Source organism: Notolepis coatsorum, assembly GCF_963971535.1.
Source record: "Notolepis coatsorum genome assembly, chromosome: 3".
Lineage (NCBI taxonomy): Eukaryota > Metazoa > Chordata > Actinopteri > Aulopiformes > Paralepididae > Notolepis > Notolepis coatsorum.
This window is the reverse complement of record NC_140167.1, coordinates 194045936-194062146: the sequence shown is the minus strand read 5'-3', so window position 1 is coordinate 194062146 and position 16211 is coordinate 194045936. Positions and strand designations below refer to the sequence as shown.

Genomic DNA, 16211 nt, shown 5'->3' with positions numbered 1-16211 from the left:
TCTTATAAACTACCAGATGGGGGGATATCCACACTGGCACTACAAATTTACCAGAAGTAAGGACGTGAAATGCAGAAGTAGGGAAATCCCTCCATATCATGCAGCTAAATACTGTATGAACTATGAACTCATTTCCACTTAATTTACATTTAGTCATTTAGCTGACGCTTTGATGTCCATCTAACTAAATGTCCACTTGATGTCCATCGGGTCCCTGACATGAAATGGGACAAACTATAGTCACTTTAGTCTCAAGTGTGCTGGACGCGTTCCAAGTGGCTCGAATGAAGCATTTCACTTGCCCGGGTCCCATTCTCCGCCTGGACAATATAAAATGTAACACAGTGTTAGGGTAGGCGATACTGCCACCTAGCAGGATTCGGCCAGCATTGCAATCTTGAGGTCTCAGAATGAGTCCCAATGATACACCGAGGTCCGTGAGACTGTATAGAATATTAAAATCAAGTAAAAGAAAAAAGAATGAAACCCAGAGTATACTCTGGTTTTCGGGGGGTTCTGGCGCTCAACCGCTGACAAGATAACCCGACTATAGTCGTGATTGGCGCTGAATGTGTTAATGTCTGAAGGAGTCGACTGAAGGCTTCTTGTCCTCTGCGAAAGCATGCAATTGGTCCACCAGATGGATACATCTTGATATTTGTCTAGTGTGTTCATTGGACAGGTGAAATCCTCTTTCAGTGCCTGTGCCCATTTTCTTAGGCAGTTAGCCTCGCTGGTATGCGCGCCATTTGCTTTTGGAAAGAGTGACAAAAAAATATATAAATATATACATATTTTTTTGTGTGTGCATTCGACTAAGAGGTTGGCAGTCGACTACGGCTACTTTCGATTGATTAGTCGACTATTCAACGAGTCGTGTTCAGCCCTAGTAATTTGTAATCAGATTTGTTATTTGACTTGCCACAAATCTGTATTGTACCAAATACAAGATATTTTCACTTGATAAGTGAATAATTTTTTGCAGTGTACAAATATGCAGCTACCTGGGCCTCCAGAGCACTTCTAGTCTCAGCGGACACACCAAAAACATCCTAGCAAATTCACACGCACATGAATAACCTATCTCAAACAATTCTAAGGTAGTTTTAAGTTATTTCTCCAGCAGCGTGCGCTAATATGGATTCCGGCAGCGTGCGCGCAGTACAGCACAGCTGTTGAATTTCTTTTCAGGGGAAACACTGTACAGTGTAGGTTAGTATATTAGGACAAGTGCATTGACAGTAAGGTTCGTTAGGGTTAGAATAAAAAAAAGAATTCAGATAATGGTTGAAGAAGTGCGTCTTTAGTCTACGGTGAAAGATTGGATGGGTTTCGGTTGTCCTAACTGTGGTGGGCAGTTCGTTTCACCATTGTGGGGCAAGGACTGAGAATAGGCGGCTTCTCCTCCCGGACCTCGCATAGGAGTGGGAGTGGGAGACGGCCAGAAGATGCAGAGCGTAAGGGGTCTTGAGGGTGTGTAGTTAGTAGGGCTGTCTTAAATGCTTCGAAGCTTCGTTCGATGGGCATGGGATTCGAATATGAAAATAAAATTCGATTATGTAATAAAAAAAATAAAAAAATATTTAGTTTTGCAAAATCAACTCTGCCTCTCTTTGTTAACACTTTAATCGCCAAAACCGCTGGGCAGCGTCTTTCGCCGCCATGCTCATTCTGCCGAAGACGCTGGACAGCGTCTTTGATATCAATATTTCAAAAATCTGTGATCGAAATCATATTTCTCCCCCGGAGACATGATATGTACTGTTGAGCCCCTCTCAACTCTCCAACGGTTCAAGAGCGCCATCTGGTGGCCGATCGCCCAAACAGGAAGTGATGCGGATGAAGTGGTGCTCACCCATATTTCGTCCAGGCACTCGCCATCGTTAGCGGGACTCCATCTTGACACACTGGACATCGATCGGTTGCAAATAACTCGATAAACAACATGATGTGGACGTATATACTATTATACAACCTGGAAATAGATCGGATATTTCTACATCCCATAATAGGAATATTTCAGTTCCACGCTCATCGTCCAACGGCGCGAGGAAGATACGGTAAGATCCAGCGTTATTTTTCAACGTGTTCGATACCAACTGCTCTAATGATCATATCACCCACACTAGATGAATGATATAACGTTGGCCACGGAATTATAAACGACCCCCCGCCCATCCGGTCAACATCAGATCATACTTAGTAACTCCTAGAAGCACGTCCAGTTGACATTTTTTATCTCGCACAGATTCCTATCAAACTGTATTTCATCATCAATATAATGCATTTGGGGCTATAAATCTAGTTCTGGAGAAAGCTGCAGAAACGATAAAAACATACTTATACTTTAGACCGTATTTTAGTATGAATATGTGAATGAAAAAGTATAACGTTGCTACACCCTGAACAATAGATATAGGACGTTGAATGGGCCATAGTAATGTCAATTTAGCAATACAATTTAAAAAGTTATAGCCCTGCAAAGAAGGGGAATGTCTCCATGTTAAATAGGGCTGGCGAGGGATGGTAAATTATGAATTTAACCCTGGCGATCAAAGTGTTAATTACAACAAGCAATGCTGTTTGTTATTTATGATGAGGTCGGACTCTGCACCGACAGATTTGTGTTCATTGTGCTGCTTTTATAAAGCCTCAAATGACGGCATACAATATTGGAAGCAAAGTGTTTAGTTTGTCTAAGATTTAAAAAGGTTTAAACTTTACAGAACTGACAAAGTTGAACAAAGTGATGTACAAGTCCCACAACATATAAAAAAAAATAAAAAAATAAAAAAATTAATTTCGAAGATTCGAATTTTAATCGAATCTCGGCCGCGAAGCTTCGAATTCCAAAAAAATTATCGAAGGTCAGCCCTAGTAGTTAGAGACCATTATTAGTAGGGATGCACCGATATGAAAATTGGCCACCGATACCGATTGTTCAACTAACACAATCGGCCGATACCGATATTTGTGGCAAAAAATAAGTATTTGTAATTTTTTTTAATTTTTTTTTAATGAAACTACTGTATATTTGTATGTGTATGTTTGTATTTGTAGGCCTCTTTACTTACTTAAAAAAAGGAAACATCAAGAAATATGTTTATGGTATTAATTCCACCATGCCATGTAGCACTATCCCTCTCCCAGTATCGTCTGGCGGCCTGCAGATGGATACTATTCTCTCAACCAGCGCTCTCAACCAATGCAATAGAACCATTTTGATTGACAGTCGATTCGGCCAATTACGTCACACCGCTAGCACCCACCTCCTGCTGTTCTTACCACCAATCGGCAAGCGTTTATTCATTTTCTACTTCCGGGCATGCCGCCATTGATCTGCTTGCGAGAACCACAACAAGCTAATACGTTAGCTGCCCGCCGACCAGCGCTCCACAAGATGACCAAACGAGACACAATGATTTTACTGCAACAAATGTTATAATAAAACAAAGCCTTTCTATACATTTGTCTGGTTGAAAACTTTATTAAAGGATAACTCCACTATTTTGGGAAATTAGCTTATTTAACATCTTCCCTGGAGTTAGACAAGAAGATACATACCTTTTTTGTCTCTGTGCGTGCATTTTAGCTTTGGGAATAGATGCTCCGTTAGCATAGCTTAGCTTCATCACTGGAAGTGGGGGAGGACAGTAGCCTTACAGTGCCTTACAGTGTATTGCAAGGTCTGACATTGACCAAACTTGATATGCATGACCTTGGTGGGCTCTAGGTCAACTCCTGAAAAGGGGGTCAATGTCAGACTTTGCAATCAAAAGTTAGGGGGCTAATAACCCTTGCCATAATTTCAGTGCGCCCCTAACTTTTGATTGCAAGGTCTGACATTGACCCCCTTTTCAGGAGTTGACCTAGAGCCCACCAAGGTCATGCATATCAAGTTTGGTCAATGTCAGACCTTGCAATACACTGTAAGGCACTGTAAGGCTACTGTCCTCCCCCACTTCCAGTGATGAAGCTAAGCTATGCTAACGGAGCATCTATTCCCAAAGCTAAAATGCACGCACAGAGACAAAAAAGTTATGCATCTTCTTGTCTAACTCCAGGGAAGATGTTAAATAAGCTAATTTCCCAAAATAGTGGAGTTATCCTTTAACAGATTGCAGAATGGGTAGTTGGGTACGGAATGAGCAACAGAATGGAACTGAGCTATGAACGGAGTAATGCCTTGCTTACTTGCTATCTTCGGGTAAATAATATGCTGATGTTATTGAACGTGTAACACTAACTATATAACGTTAATGCCACAAAACGAATGTTTGTGTCATTTTAACAGCAGATACTTTCTTAAATGCCATCTTCCCGAGAGAGGGGTGTTGACGGGGAGCTGTGATGGGTTCGCTTGGTTGTGTTATTAATAGCATTGAACAGCTAACCGAAAGCTAGTGTTAACTAACGTTAAAGGTTTAGCCATAACGTTACCTTGGCTAAAGTTGGGGCTATTCATAATCCAGCAATAATGGCTGCAGACATGCAAGCAAAGTACAGCAAGTTGGCAAAGGAGTATTCCAACGTAAATCACATTTTCACCAGTAACGTTAGTCTTCCATCTCCTGGTAGCTCATGCTAGCTAACCTAGCTCATGTTAACGTAGTCACTGAGCGACCACCTCGCGTACACAATTAATGACATGTTGCGGACAGCCATATCGGTGACAATGTTTAGCTTTTAGTGCCAAATGATAAGAGTCTGAAGCGGAGTCTCAAAAGAGAATGTTGAATATTTAGTAGTAACTTTGATGCAGTAGCTTGTGTGTGTGTGTGGGGGACTGGGGGCGGCGCCGTTGTGCAGGACGCGACTGAATTTATCGGCTACTGCCATCGGCACATTCGAGCTTATCGGCCGATAGGCCGATTGCAGTCAACAAGGCACTTCCATCGGCCGATACCGATACCCGACCGATACATCGGTGCACCCCTAATTATTAGAACATTGGCCGGACAGTATGCCAGGTCGAGGGCCTTGAAGCGGATTCGTGCGGCAATGGGGAGCCAGTGCAGGTCCCTAAGAAGTGGGGTGACATGGGCTGACTTGTAAGATAAGATAAGATATTCCTTTATTGATCCCCTTGGGGAAATTCAGGCATCATAGCAGCATGGGGGGGGTCCAGGTAGTAAAACAACACAGTATACAGGTAGTAAAAAACAACACAGGCAGTGTAAACAATTTGATCAATATGGTCAATATAATTTACTATCTGACTAGCTGAGGAATATTCACATTATTCACAGTGTCACATAAGGTGCAGTATGCATGAGGTAGTGTTATAATTTACTATCTACCGAGTATACATTATTCACAGTATCACGGTATCCACTGAAGTATACATTATTCACAGTATCACAGTATCCACATAGGGTGCAGTAAGCCTAAGGTAGTGTAGGTTGTCCTCCTTGGGTTCCTATAAGTCCCAGGTCAATGTCTGGTAGCAGTCGCTGTCGCTGCCCCCTGTTGTGGAGACTGGAGGCTGCTAGTCGCTGCCCACTGTTGTGGAGCCTGATGGCCGCTGGTATGAAGGACTGTCCGAGGCGGTTAGTTGAGTGTCGGGGGGGAATGAGTCTGTGGCTGAACGAGCTTCTCATCTTGACTAGCTCGTCGTAGAGGGGGTGGTAGGGGTTCTCCATGATGGCATCCAGCTTCCTTATCATCCCCCTCTCTACCATCACCTCAAGTCTAGGTAGCTCGACTCCCACCACGGAGCTAGCCTTCCTCACCAGCTTGTTGAGCTTGTTGGTGTCCCTTGAGTAGGTTTGAGATCAGGCGGGCCGCTGTGTTCTGAATGAGCTGAAGAGGCTTGGTGGCAGTGGCCGGAAGACCAGCAAGCAGTGCGTTGCAGTAGTCGAGGCGGGAGATGGCTGTTGATTGGATGAGGAGTTGGGTGGCTTCTTTTGTCAGTAAGGGGTGGATCCTTCTGATGTTGCTCAGGAGGAATATGCAGGTTCTGGTTGTTGCTGCGATGTGAGTGGAGAAGTTCAACCGGTCGTCGAGGACAACACCAAGGTTCTTGGCGGTCGGGGACGCTGGCACAGCTGCATTCTCGACTGTGATGGAAAGGTCGGCTGCACGAATCCGCTTCAAGGCCCTCGACCTGGCATACCATGTGGCAAAGGGAACCGATCCCGCCTACCTCCGGTCAATGGTCTCTAACTACACACCCTCAAGACCCCTACGCTCTGCATCTTCTGGCCGTCTCAGACCCACTCCTATCCGAGCTCCGGGAGGGTCATCAAGGAGAACCTGCCTTTTCTCAGTCCTTGCCCCACAATGGTGGAATGAACTACCCACCGCAGTTAGGACAGCCGAAACCCGTCCAATCTTTCGCCATCGACTAAAGACGCACTTCTTCAATCATTATCTGAAATAAAAAATTTATAAAAATCTAACCCTAACTAACCTTACTGTCATGCACTTGTCCTAATAAACTAACCTACACTGTAGCACTCACTTTGATGAACATTGTTACTCACTCAGCTGGTAGAGTTGTGCCCTTCCTGATGACTTGTCGTACAGAACTTGTAAGTCGCTTTGGATAAAAGCGTCAGCTAAATGACTAAATGTAAATGACTGGCCAACAGTTTGTTTGGTTCTTAATGTTAGTGTTCTACAATGAACTGGCTGTCAGAAACCCTGTACTCACCACAATATCCCCTTCTTGGGGAAGGCTGTTTGCAGGTAGACGGTTCTTCTCCTCATTATTGTGGTACACCGACCCGTCGTGCCTCAGGACTAGGCTGTTTATGTCTCTTCCCATAGGTACTTGATTAAGATTCACTTTTTGAGTGGCCACACCTATGCCCCACACACCTAGACACAAAGCACATAAATAATACAGTATTCATTGGTAAGGAAGGAAGGCCCCAAACCCTTTGTCTGACTTACAGTGTTTCCCCATTGCTTTAGTGGGGCGGGCGGACTGGCCCGCTTGGTGACCTACCATCACCCTAATGGGTGGCAAGAATTTGTGTAAATACAACCACTACTGCACACAACCAAAACACATCCCAGCTTGACTTTGACCAAACAAGCACCGCTCTGTGATGACTAGGGCTGCAACTAACGATTATTTTGGTAGTCGACTAATCTAACGATTATTTCTGTCACACCCTCCATCTCTGCTTCCTGTGGGCGCGGCTCCTTTTCCGGGCTCTTAGCAGACTTCTTAGCTTAACATAACAGACCGACAGTACATTTGGGGGAACTAATGGGATAACTGGGGTTGCAACAAAAGTGCAACTAGGGCTAAAAACACAATGAAATAAAATAATAATAATAATAAATAATATATCCTTCTTAGCAGACTTCTTAGCTTAACATCCCAGGGAACTAATGGGATAACTGGGGATGTTGTTTGCTCCTGACAAGAGTCTCAAAGTCTGGGGTGATGGTAGACAAAGCAACTCTGAGGTCATGCTCAATGTCCAATCTGTTCCTCTGCTTTGTCTTCAGCTGGACCAGAGCTGAGAAGCCACTTTCACAAAGATAGGTAGTGCAAAAAAATATATATAGAAAAGGTGTTGTCAACAAGTTTTTATGACCGACGTCGTCGATTATGTCGACTAATGGTTGCAGCCCTAGATGACACCTGAAGCTTCGGAAGGCCTACCACCAGGGTTGAGTACCGAACTCAGTACTTTTAAGGGTACCGACCGAATTACATTGGTACTACCGATTACAGATTCACGTTAGATCAATCAGTAGCAAATTTCAGTACCTTTGCATGTTTAGTTGTGTAATATTAGATTCGATTATATTCTTTAATGACCACCCAGCCAGGCTGGTGGAATTTGTTTGATGAATACAGGGGTTTTGGCTGGCGTCTGAAGTCGATGATGAGTTCTTGGGTTTTAGATGAGTTGAGGAGGAGGTTATTGTCTGTGCACCAGGTGACTGTATGGTTGATCTGTGTATGGTATTCTGTTTCATTGTGGTCTGTGATGAGGCCTATGATGGTTGTGTTGTCTGCATATTTGTAGATTTTGACAGAGTTGTGGAGGGATATGAGCAGGTTGGTGTATAAGGAGAAAAGCCAGGGTGAAAGGACACAGCCTTGGGGGGGGTCCTGTACTGAGATATAGAGGGTGGGATGGGATGTTGTTGATTTTGACCTTATGTTGTCTGTTAGAGAGGAAGCTGTGGATGAAGTATGCTAGACAAGAGGAAGCCTTTTCCACAAATATAGATATTACTGTCCCATCTCTTGGGTCTTTGGAAAGACCAGAGGAGTTTGATATTATTTACTGAGGATGGCCAGATAATGTTGATATTTAAACGTTTAAAAACATAATACATGATCATGTAATTTATTTTGTGTAGTGAGTTACGACAATAAATAAAAAACAATAAATAACCAAATAAATTATGTTGAAATTGAGAAGTTTAGACTTTTTTACAACTACATTTGTAGAGTTATGTACCGGAAAAGGGTACTGTTGGGTAGGATAAGTAGGGATGTCCCGGGCCGATACCACCTTTTTCCCCCCACACAAGTACTTATATTTGGATACTTGCCGATACAGAGTACTGATATGAATAGGCTACCATTACAGTTTAAACAATGACTTTGAAAACATGTTTTATTTTCATCAGATGTTCCTCACTAACAAATTAAATAATACAACATGACGCTGTTGCCAACATTTTAAGTTTAAATAATGTAAATACATGTATTTGAAATTACATTGCGTTTTCCTGAACAAACATGGCATTGAGTAGTAGTATCGGTGTGGTTTTACGAGTACATGAGCACAGTATCGGGACATTCCTACAGCCTAAGTTTGCTCGCAGCTGCTCACACACTTTCAAATGGTCCTACTAAACATGCATGAGGGGAGGACAGTCTGAGGGAAGGACACAGGTAGTAAATAGAGCTGGGTCTTACCAGTGGACTGAATCTTGAACTCAAAGTAGCTCTTGTTCTGATGTAGCGGAGCGTTGGCGAGGCAGCCCCCTGTGCCACATATCCTCCTGCCGCTCTTCACAATGACAACATCTGTGCCTAAATGAGAGCGAACAGAATCAGACACATCCACCAAAACCAACATAATATGCGCGTTGTCTATATTTCCGTTTTGCAATACTAACCGATGTCTAACACAGCTTTATCTGATTGATCAAGAAAGTGCACGTCTAGTGGGATTTGTATCACACTCAAGCATGTCCCTTGTAACGTTAATAGTTCACCTCACCACTAATGGTTCACCCAACCCCCCACCCATGATGAATTAAAAATGGGGGACTCTGATGTAAACAAGACGAAAGTCTTTCTCTGGTCTGCATCCCCTTAACAATTGTATGTATTGAGCTGTACTGTACCCATTCTGCAATCTGTTACAGTTTTCAATCAATTCAATCAATCAATCACAATGAAAATACAGAGAACTGAAACCAAGGCTAACAAAGGCCAAGCCTAACCATTTTAGATCGTATGTATGTTCTTGGTTTATAGAAAGTGGAGAGGTAGGGGAGCTCCAATATGGTCGATGTGGTTACTTGAAACCGACTAAACAAATTGTTAATTTACATATTTGACTTTCTCGTCTGCTGTGTGCCTCTCAAGAGATTGCCATTTACATTTCGGCGTCAGCTGGTGATGGTGGCAACCAGTAGGTAACTGTTAGCTACCAGTGGAACACGTTAGTAGCACTAGCTCCACTCGCGCAGAAGTAACGTCGTGTTAAGACTGACAAGAAGAAACTTACCCATGTGGTGTGTATCTAACTGAACGGTGGGCATTTCTTTGAGGGGGATATGCCCCGTTCCCCCGTCTCCGCAGCAGCCTAGACAACACGTAAACAACGCAGCCATGATTCTTGCACTGAAAGGAAAAAAACACACCCGGAAACACGGACATCCATCCAGTGCGAGTCAACGAGAGCAGATGCGAAAAGAAAACGCGCCCCTCAAAAACAGCGACGCCCCGCGGTTGACGTGGAAGCGAAAAAGCCGTTCTAGCCAATGCATCCAATAGGGGATATCTGCAGAGCTGCAAGCCCAACGTCTGGGCGGGGCTTCGGGGATTGTACTCTAGCCCCGAAGCCCCGCCCAGACGTTGGGCTTGCGGCTCTACAGATATACCCTACTCAATGCATCCAATCACAATGCGCGCAAAGATGACGCAGTTGCTCCTGATGGCATGGAAACAAGGGAAGAAAACCAAGGTCAACATTGCTCTACAACACGTGACATTTGTAACTATTGGTTATCGATGTGTAACGTTACATAATCCGACAAGGAGATGGATCTGATCTGCTGTAGCTAGGCTACTACTACATCACAACGAGCGCGAAGATTCGTTCACGAGATGGCTAAACCGTGATGAAGCCAAGCTGATCGTATCGATGTTTTATTATTTGTAATACATATTTCCCGTTGGATTAACGTTAGATCCGTGGATTTATTAACCTTGCACCAAAGCTGTTTACTTTAGGTATAGCCACGCATGATCTTTTTGTATCACAAACAGTACTGTATTTGTAAATCTGGTATGTCATAAATGTATAGATGTAGCAGTAGTAGCAGTAGGCTACTGTACTGTCTATCTGTATGTCATGTCATTATGAATTGAAAATGGGGGACCCTGATGTAAACAAGACGAAAGTATTTATCTGGTCTGCATCCCATTAACAATTGTGTGTATTGAGCTGTACTACTGTACCCACTCTGAAATCTGTTAATAAAGTTTTCAATCAATCATATCAGTCACAGTGGGTCCAAATAGATGAATGTTGGCGATGTAAAGAGGCGTTGCTGCCAAACTGAAACTGGTACATTAAAATCTCGTCGACAGTCTCTCACGTCACACTGTAATGTTTTGCATAGCAACAGCCCTTCTCCCCATTAAACTTACAGGGATCCTCAGTTTTTTAGCCTGGTTACACTGAAAACGTCAACTGCTAGGAGTAAAGGAGGATTGATTGATTGATTGAAAAGTGTATTAACAGATTGCAGAATGGGTACAGTACAGTACAGCTCAATACATACAATTGTTAAGGAGATGCAGACCAGAGAAAGACTTTCATCTTGTTTACATCAGGGTCCCCCATTTTCAATTCATCATAACATATATGACACACACGACATACAGATAGACAGTAGGCTACTGCTACATCTATACATTTATGACATACCAGATTTGCAAATACAGTACTGTTTGTGATACAAAAAGTGTCCAGAAAAGAGTGTATATACATTTGACGTAGAAACTGTACATTGGAGGAGGTTGGGTAGGTGGGGTGGGGTTGGGTGGGGGACTGTACATGGGGGGGGGGGGGGGGGTTGGGTAGGGGGACACTGTACATTGGAACACTGACAAAGCCATACTTGGTCATTTACTGTACAACTGGGTTAGGACATTTGTACGGGCCAGTTTCGAATTGCAGTCTCCCGTAGGTGTTCTTTGAGAGTATTTTTGAAAGTGGGTAGTCCTTTACAGCTTTGGGTAGGGCGTTCCACATTGATGTGGCATAATTGCGAAACGTGTTTAGTCCCTTGTTTGAGCCGAATCTGGGTTTAACATGATTTGTGGAAGGAAAGAAGAAGTACCCCCCCACCCCATCTAGAACTTCATAAACATTGTGGTAAAAGATGGTGGGAAACTTTTCATCCCTGGTTTTACGTCGCGTGGTATAAAAAGCCTCCATGCTTTGCACGACATTCGTCTTCATTGTGCGAGATATCACCCGGTGCTTTTTACCATGCGACATGAAACCAGGGGGTGAAACGTTTCCCCACCATCATCATCGTTTTACCGTGGCACTGAAACGGTTAATCGGTTCGTTTAAGTGCGGCAGTGAAAGGGTTAACCGTTTGCACTACCAACACGGTTAACCCTTTCACTGCCGCACTAAACAAAATGGTCAACCCTTTCACTGCGGCAACACACAGAAGGTTAACCCTTTCACTGCTGCACTACCAAAACTGTTAACCCTTTCACTGCGACAACACACAGAAGGTTAACCCTTTCGCTGCCGCACTACCAAAACGGTTAACCCTTTCACTGCAACAACACACAGAAGGTTAACCCTTTGAGACCGTCGGTTGTGTGATAGTAAAGGGTTAACCTTCTGTCGTGTGGCAGTGAAAGGGTTCATCTTTCTTTTTTTTCCCGGAAAGGGCGAAGTCTGCACAGCAACACGCGCGCCATGACCGCGTTGCATTGTGGGGCGTCTCAGCAGCTGGTGGTGAGTGGTTTTTGTTTGGTCCAGTAGTTGCATCATGTTACTATGCGCTCGCGAAATCTGTCACAGCAGCAGCAGGCACAGCCTTCTCCCCCGGTACCTTGTTGCCAACAGGACCAACTCTCGTGCGAACTCAATTAGTCGGTAATTTATCAGTTATATCATTATGTTTGATCTAGCGACAATTCCCCCACGTAGCTAGCTAGCTCCCTTGCTATTATCGCTGTGACAGCTGGTGACATGTTGTGAGTAAATAATAGTTCGAAGTCCGAATCGAGGGGGTTATTATATTAAGTTACTTATACCAACACTAATGTATTTTAGAAGTAGTGTTGCTAGATGACCACGGTTTCGTAAAACGACGAGTTAATGAGACGGACGTCAGAAAGTAGGATGAAAACGGGTCATTTCTCGCGATATTTTCATTTCGAGGACGCGGCTCGACTTCGGGAACGAAAGGTTAATTTGTATCCTTTGCGCTGCTGCATGTCTTTGCTAATATATATTACCAAAATGAGGTAGCACCGCGTGAGTGTGGGGGTACGTATTAGGTTGAGATATTGTATTGAATTGCCATTTATTTGTTTTACAATTAATGTCCAAGTTTCAACCTCCTAATGTACAGTCCCCTCCCAATCATATGTACTCTGTCAGGATATATGGGTAACAGTACTGTATATTTGCATATCGTATATATCACAAATGTAACAGTACTAAATACCTGTATGTCATGTATGTCCCTATGCCATAAATGGCATGCATGTTGTGTATGTCATAAATGTCACTGAATTGAAAATGGGGGACCCTGATGTAAACAAGACAAACTTCTTTCTCTGGTCTGCATCCCCTTAACAATTGTGTGTATTCAGCCGTATTGTATTGTACCCATTCTGCAATCTGTTAAATAAAGTTTTCATTCATTCATTTCATAATGTGTTTCGCTGCAGGGTACAACAATGGAGCTTCTGGAAGAGGACCTGACGTGCCCGATCTGCTGCGGGCTCTTCGAGGACCCCCGGGTCCTGCCTTGCTCCCATAGCTTCTGTAGGAAATGTTTGGAGGGACTCGTGGAAGGAGGGAACCGAGGTCCATCTTGGAGACCGCCGTTCAAATGCCCGAACTGCCGGAAAGAAACCCACCATAACGGCGCGAATAGCCTGCAGGTTAACTATTCCCTTTGCGCGATAGTAGAGAAGTATAACCAAATCAAAGTGTTGCCGAGAATGTCACTTTGTAAACAGCACGGCGCGCAGCCGCTTAATATATTTTGTGCCACAGACTTAAAACTCATATGCGGATTTTGCGCGACAACCGGTGACCATAAGGACCACCGCTTCTGTGCCTTGGAGGACGCGTACGAGCAAGAGAGAGCGGCGTTCGAAGAGCTGTTCCGGGGGATGGAGACCAACCGGCACAGCGCGGAGCTCCTCTCCTGCCTGGAGACACTAGAGACTAGGAAGAAAAAGGCGCTCCAGTCGGCCTCTAGGAACGCGGAGAAAGTCGCCGACTATTTCGACAAGCTCATTAGGACTCTCGAGCACAAAAAGAACGAGATTCTTTCTGATTTCGAGATCTCGAAATTGGCGGCGATGAAAGTCTACGACCCCGAGATGGACACGCTGAGCGCCGCGCTGGAGGAGCAGAGACAGGCGCTCGGCATGGCCGCGTCGTTCAGGAGTCACGATGTCTCCGAGGCGTCCCGAGACCCGCTCCGCTTCCTGCAGCAGATGCAGACGTTCAGGGAGAAGCTGCTGCTCGTCCGGGAAACGCCGCTTCCCTCCTACTGGACAGATTTGGTGGACGGTTGCCTGGTGCACGATGATTTCGATGTAAAAATGTGGGATTCGCTCAGACTCCGAGAGGTGGACACTATCTCAGTGCCTCATCATCGTGTCACGAGGTCGCACCGCGCAGCAGCACCGACCTCGCGGCTGAGGGTGCTGGTGAGAGTCCTGTTAGTGAGCCTGTTACTCCCGGTCCCGGTTGCCCTGCTGCTCCTGCATTCGGACACCCGGGCTGCAGTCTGCGACGCCGTGCTGCATTGGGGGGGCCAACTGCCCGACCACACGGTTGCGATCAACGCGTGTCGGAATTGTATCCTGAATCTGATCGATACTACTGTCGATTTTATTGGCAGCTGTAAGTTGTTTTATTAATGATCGGCTCTCTGCCAATTACTCTTCAATCATGACTTACTTTGTAGGCCTGCCTTGCCCTACTACAGCCTATAACTTTCCACCGTCAGCGGGTCAGCCCAATAACAATTGAATGATAGGCATAATGTCAGAATGCATTAAGAGTAATTAACCACTTTTGCCATGTTGATGTTTTGTACATGAGATCCATCCATTTTATAAAGCCACAGATTAATGCTGGTTAATTAAGTCAGATTGTTTATGCAAATGCTGGTCCCGCTCCTGTAATCTTTTGTTTCCATTTGTGTCTTAAATGATTTCCACATTATTTTACTGACACTTTATTTACAATGTCTTTTCTTTCTGACCAAATAAAACCTCACAAATGTATGTCAATGTCATGCCGTTTGTTTACTTTTTCCGTAAATGGCACTAGGTGGTCTTATAGTTGTGCAACCCGCCACACACCTGTACATCTCGAATGAAGTCTTATAGCCAGGTGATATGGCGTCATCATCACTCCTGTAGTGCGGGAACCTTGATAACCAAACGATCGTTGCATAACTGCGAGCGAAATGATGGCTATTAGACCACTGCACTTCCGCGTTGGGTCAAATGAATGAATTGATTAGAGCCCACACTACAGTAATCAACATCCATTAACTTGCTCTTTTCCCCGCTCTCCCATGATCTCAATACGTGTTGTCTGTTGAGGTGGTCTATCAATCAGATTTATTTATATAGCACATTTAACATGACGCATGATGTGACATGTCAACCAAAGTGCAGCTGTACAGAGGGTAGATACATAGACAACAATCACAACTCTGTTTTACGGGAGGGCACACTGGAAAACAGGGCATGAGTCGGTGAACGGGAAAAGCTAATAGAAGTGGGTTTTGAGCCTAGATTTGAAGGCATCTATCGAGGGGGCAAGCCTAATGGAGGTGGGGATGCTGTTCCACAGTTCAGGGGCTGCGACAGCAAAGGCACCCCCCCCCCCTGAGCTTAAGGTTAGACAGACCTCCGGACTGTCAGGAGCCTCTGATCGGCTGACCTGAGAGACCTGGTGTTGGAATAGGAGGTCTGAGATGGCTGACCATTAAAGGCTTAAAAAACGAATAGGAGAACCTTAAAATCTATCCTGTAGCGTATACTGGAAGCCAAAGAAGGGATACATCTATGGGCTGGCATTACATCGAATAAACTAACAACTGATTGTCCTCAGTCTACAAATTGGAATCTAACATCCTATAATTCACAAACTTATTGTGAAAATAAATCTCATTGAGAAACTGTCAGTAATTAACAGTAAATAGTCAGTAATTGTAATTAAATGATCGCAGCTAGCTATATATCTGAAGCTGAAACTGACCATTCCACAAGCTTTTTCTGGCTGAATTAACATTGTACTGGTATCTTAAGAATTGGTTGGCTATTTTGTTAACACTATACATGGGATGTTGTGCATATTGTAACACAACTGGACACTATATGCCTTATATGCTGAAATTAAACCACTGACTGAAATCAAGTTTAATTTGAATTTAGGTCAGTCACATTGTGATTTCTGTCTTCTATCAAGAATAGATATAGATTATAGGCCAAAGCAAAGACATCTGCATTGATATTATGTGTGCCCTCTTACAATTGCAACTTGACAACATACATGTTTCAAATGGACCCAAGTTTACTTCCTGTTGCAGTGTTTGCTAACATCAATAACTGACAGGAAATAAACATGGGTCCAAACTGTTCCCTAGCAACACAAGTGAAAGCGTCTATAAAGACGTCAGAAATCCCACGATCACCCCATGAAGTGAGCCTATGATGCCAGCGCTGACCACAATTCAGGGCGCACGTCATGGCATGGCACATATAT

The 16211-nt window shown here is 44.1% G+C and overlaps 2 protein-coding genes across 4 annotated transcripts in view; one reads left to right on the top strand and one right to left on the bottom strand.

Annotated features, from left to right (window-relative positions):
• The window catches only part of spryd7b (SPRY domain containing 7b), a 33545-nt gene extending 23695 nt beyond the window's left edge, over positions 1-9850 (bottom strand). Inside the window, exons 1-3 of the mRNA XM_084309636.1 lie at positions 9717-9850; positions 8897-9013; positions 6656-6822 (exon numbers count right to left, since the gene is read on the bottom strand). Coding sequence (XP_084165762.1) covers positions 6656-6822; positions 8897-9013; positions 9717-9822 — 390 coding nt within the window. The 5' untranslated portion in view covers positions 9823-9850. The remainder of the gene's footprint in view (positions 1-6655; positions 6823-8896; positions 9014-9716) is intronic.
• Positions 9851-12099: 2249 nt separating this feature from the next.
• On the top strand, positions 12100-14708 carry trim13 (tripartite motif containing 13). Of its 3 annotated transcripts, none has more exons than XM_084310170.1 (2): positions 12100-12197; positions 13142-14708. In XM_084310170.1, the coding sequence occupies exons 1-2, from the start codon at positions 12159-12161 to the stop codon at positions 14348-14350; spliced, it is 1248 nt and encodes a 415-aa protein (XP_084166296.1). In that variant the 5' UTR covers positions 12100-12158; the 3' UTR covers positions 14351-14708. The 3 variants fall into 3 exon arrangements, with proteins under 3 accessions (XP_084166296.1, XP_084166297.1, XP_084166298.1); XM_084310171.1 differs by lacking the exon at positions 12100-12197 and adding an exon at positions 12217-12338; XM_084310172.1 differs by lacking the exon at positions 12100-12197 and adding an exon at positions 12230-12734.
• Positions 14709-16211: the final 1503 nt, after the last annotated feature.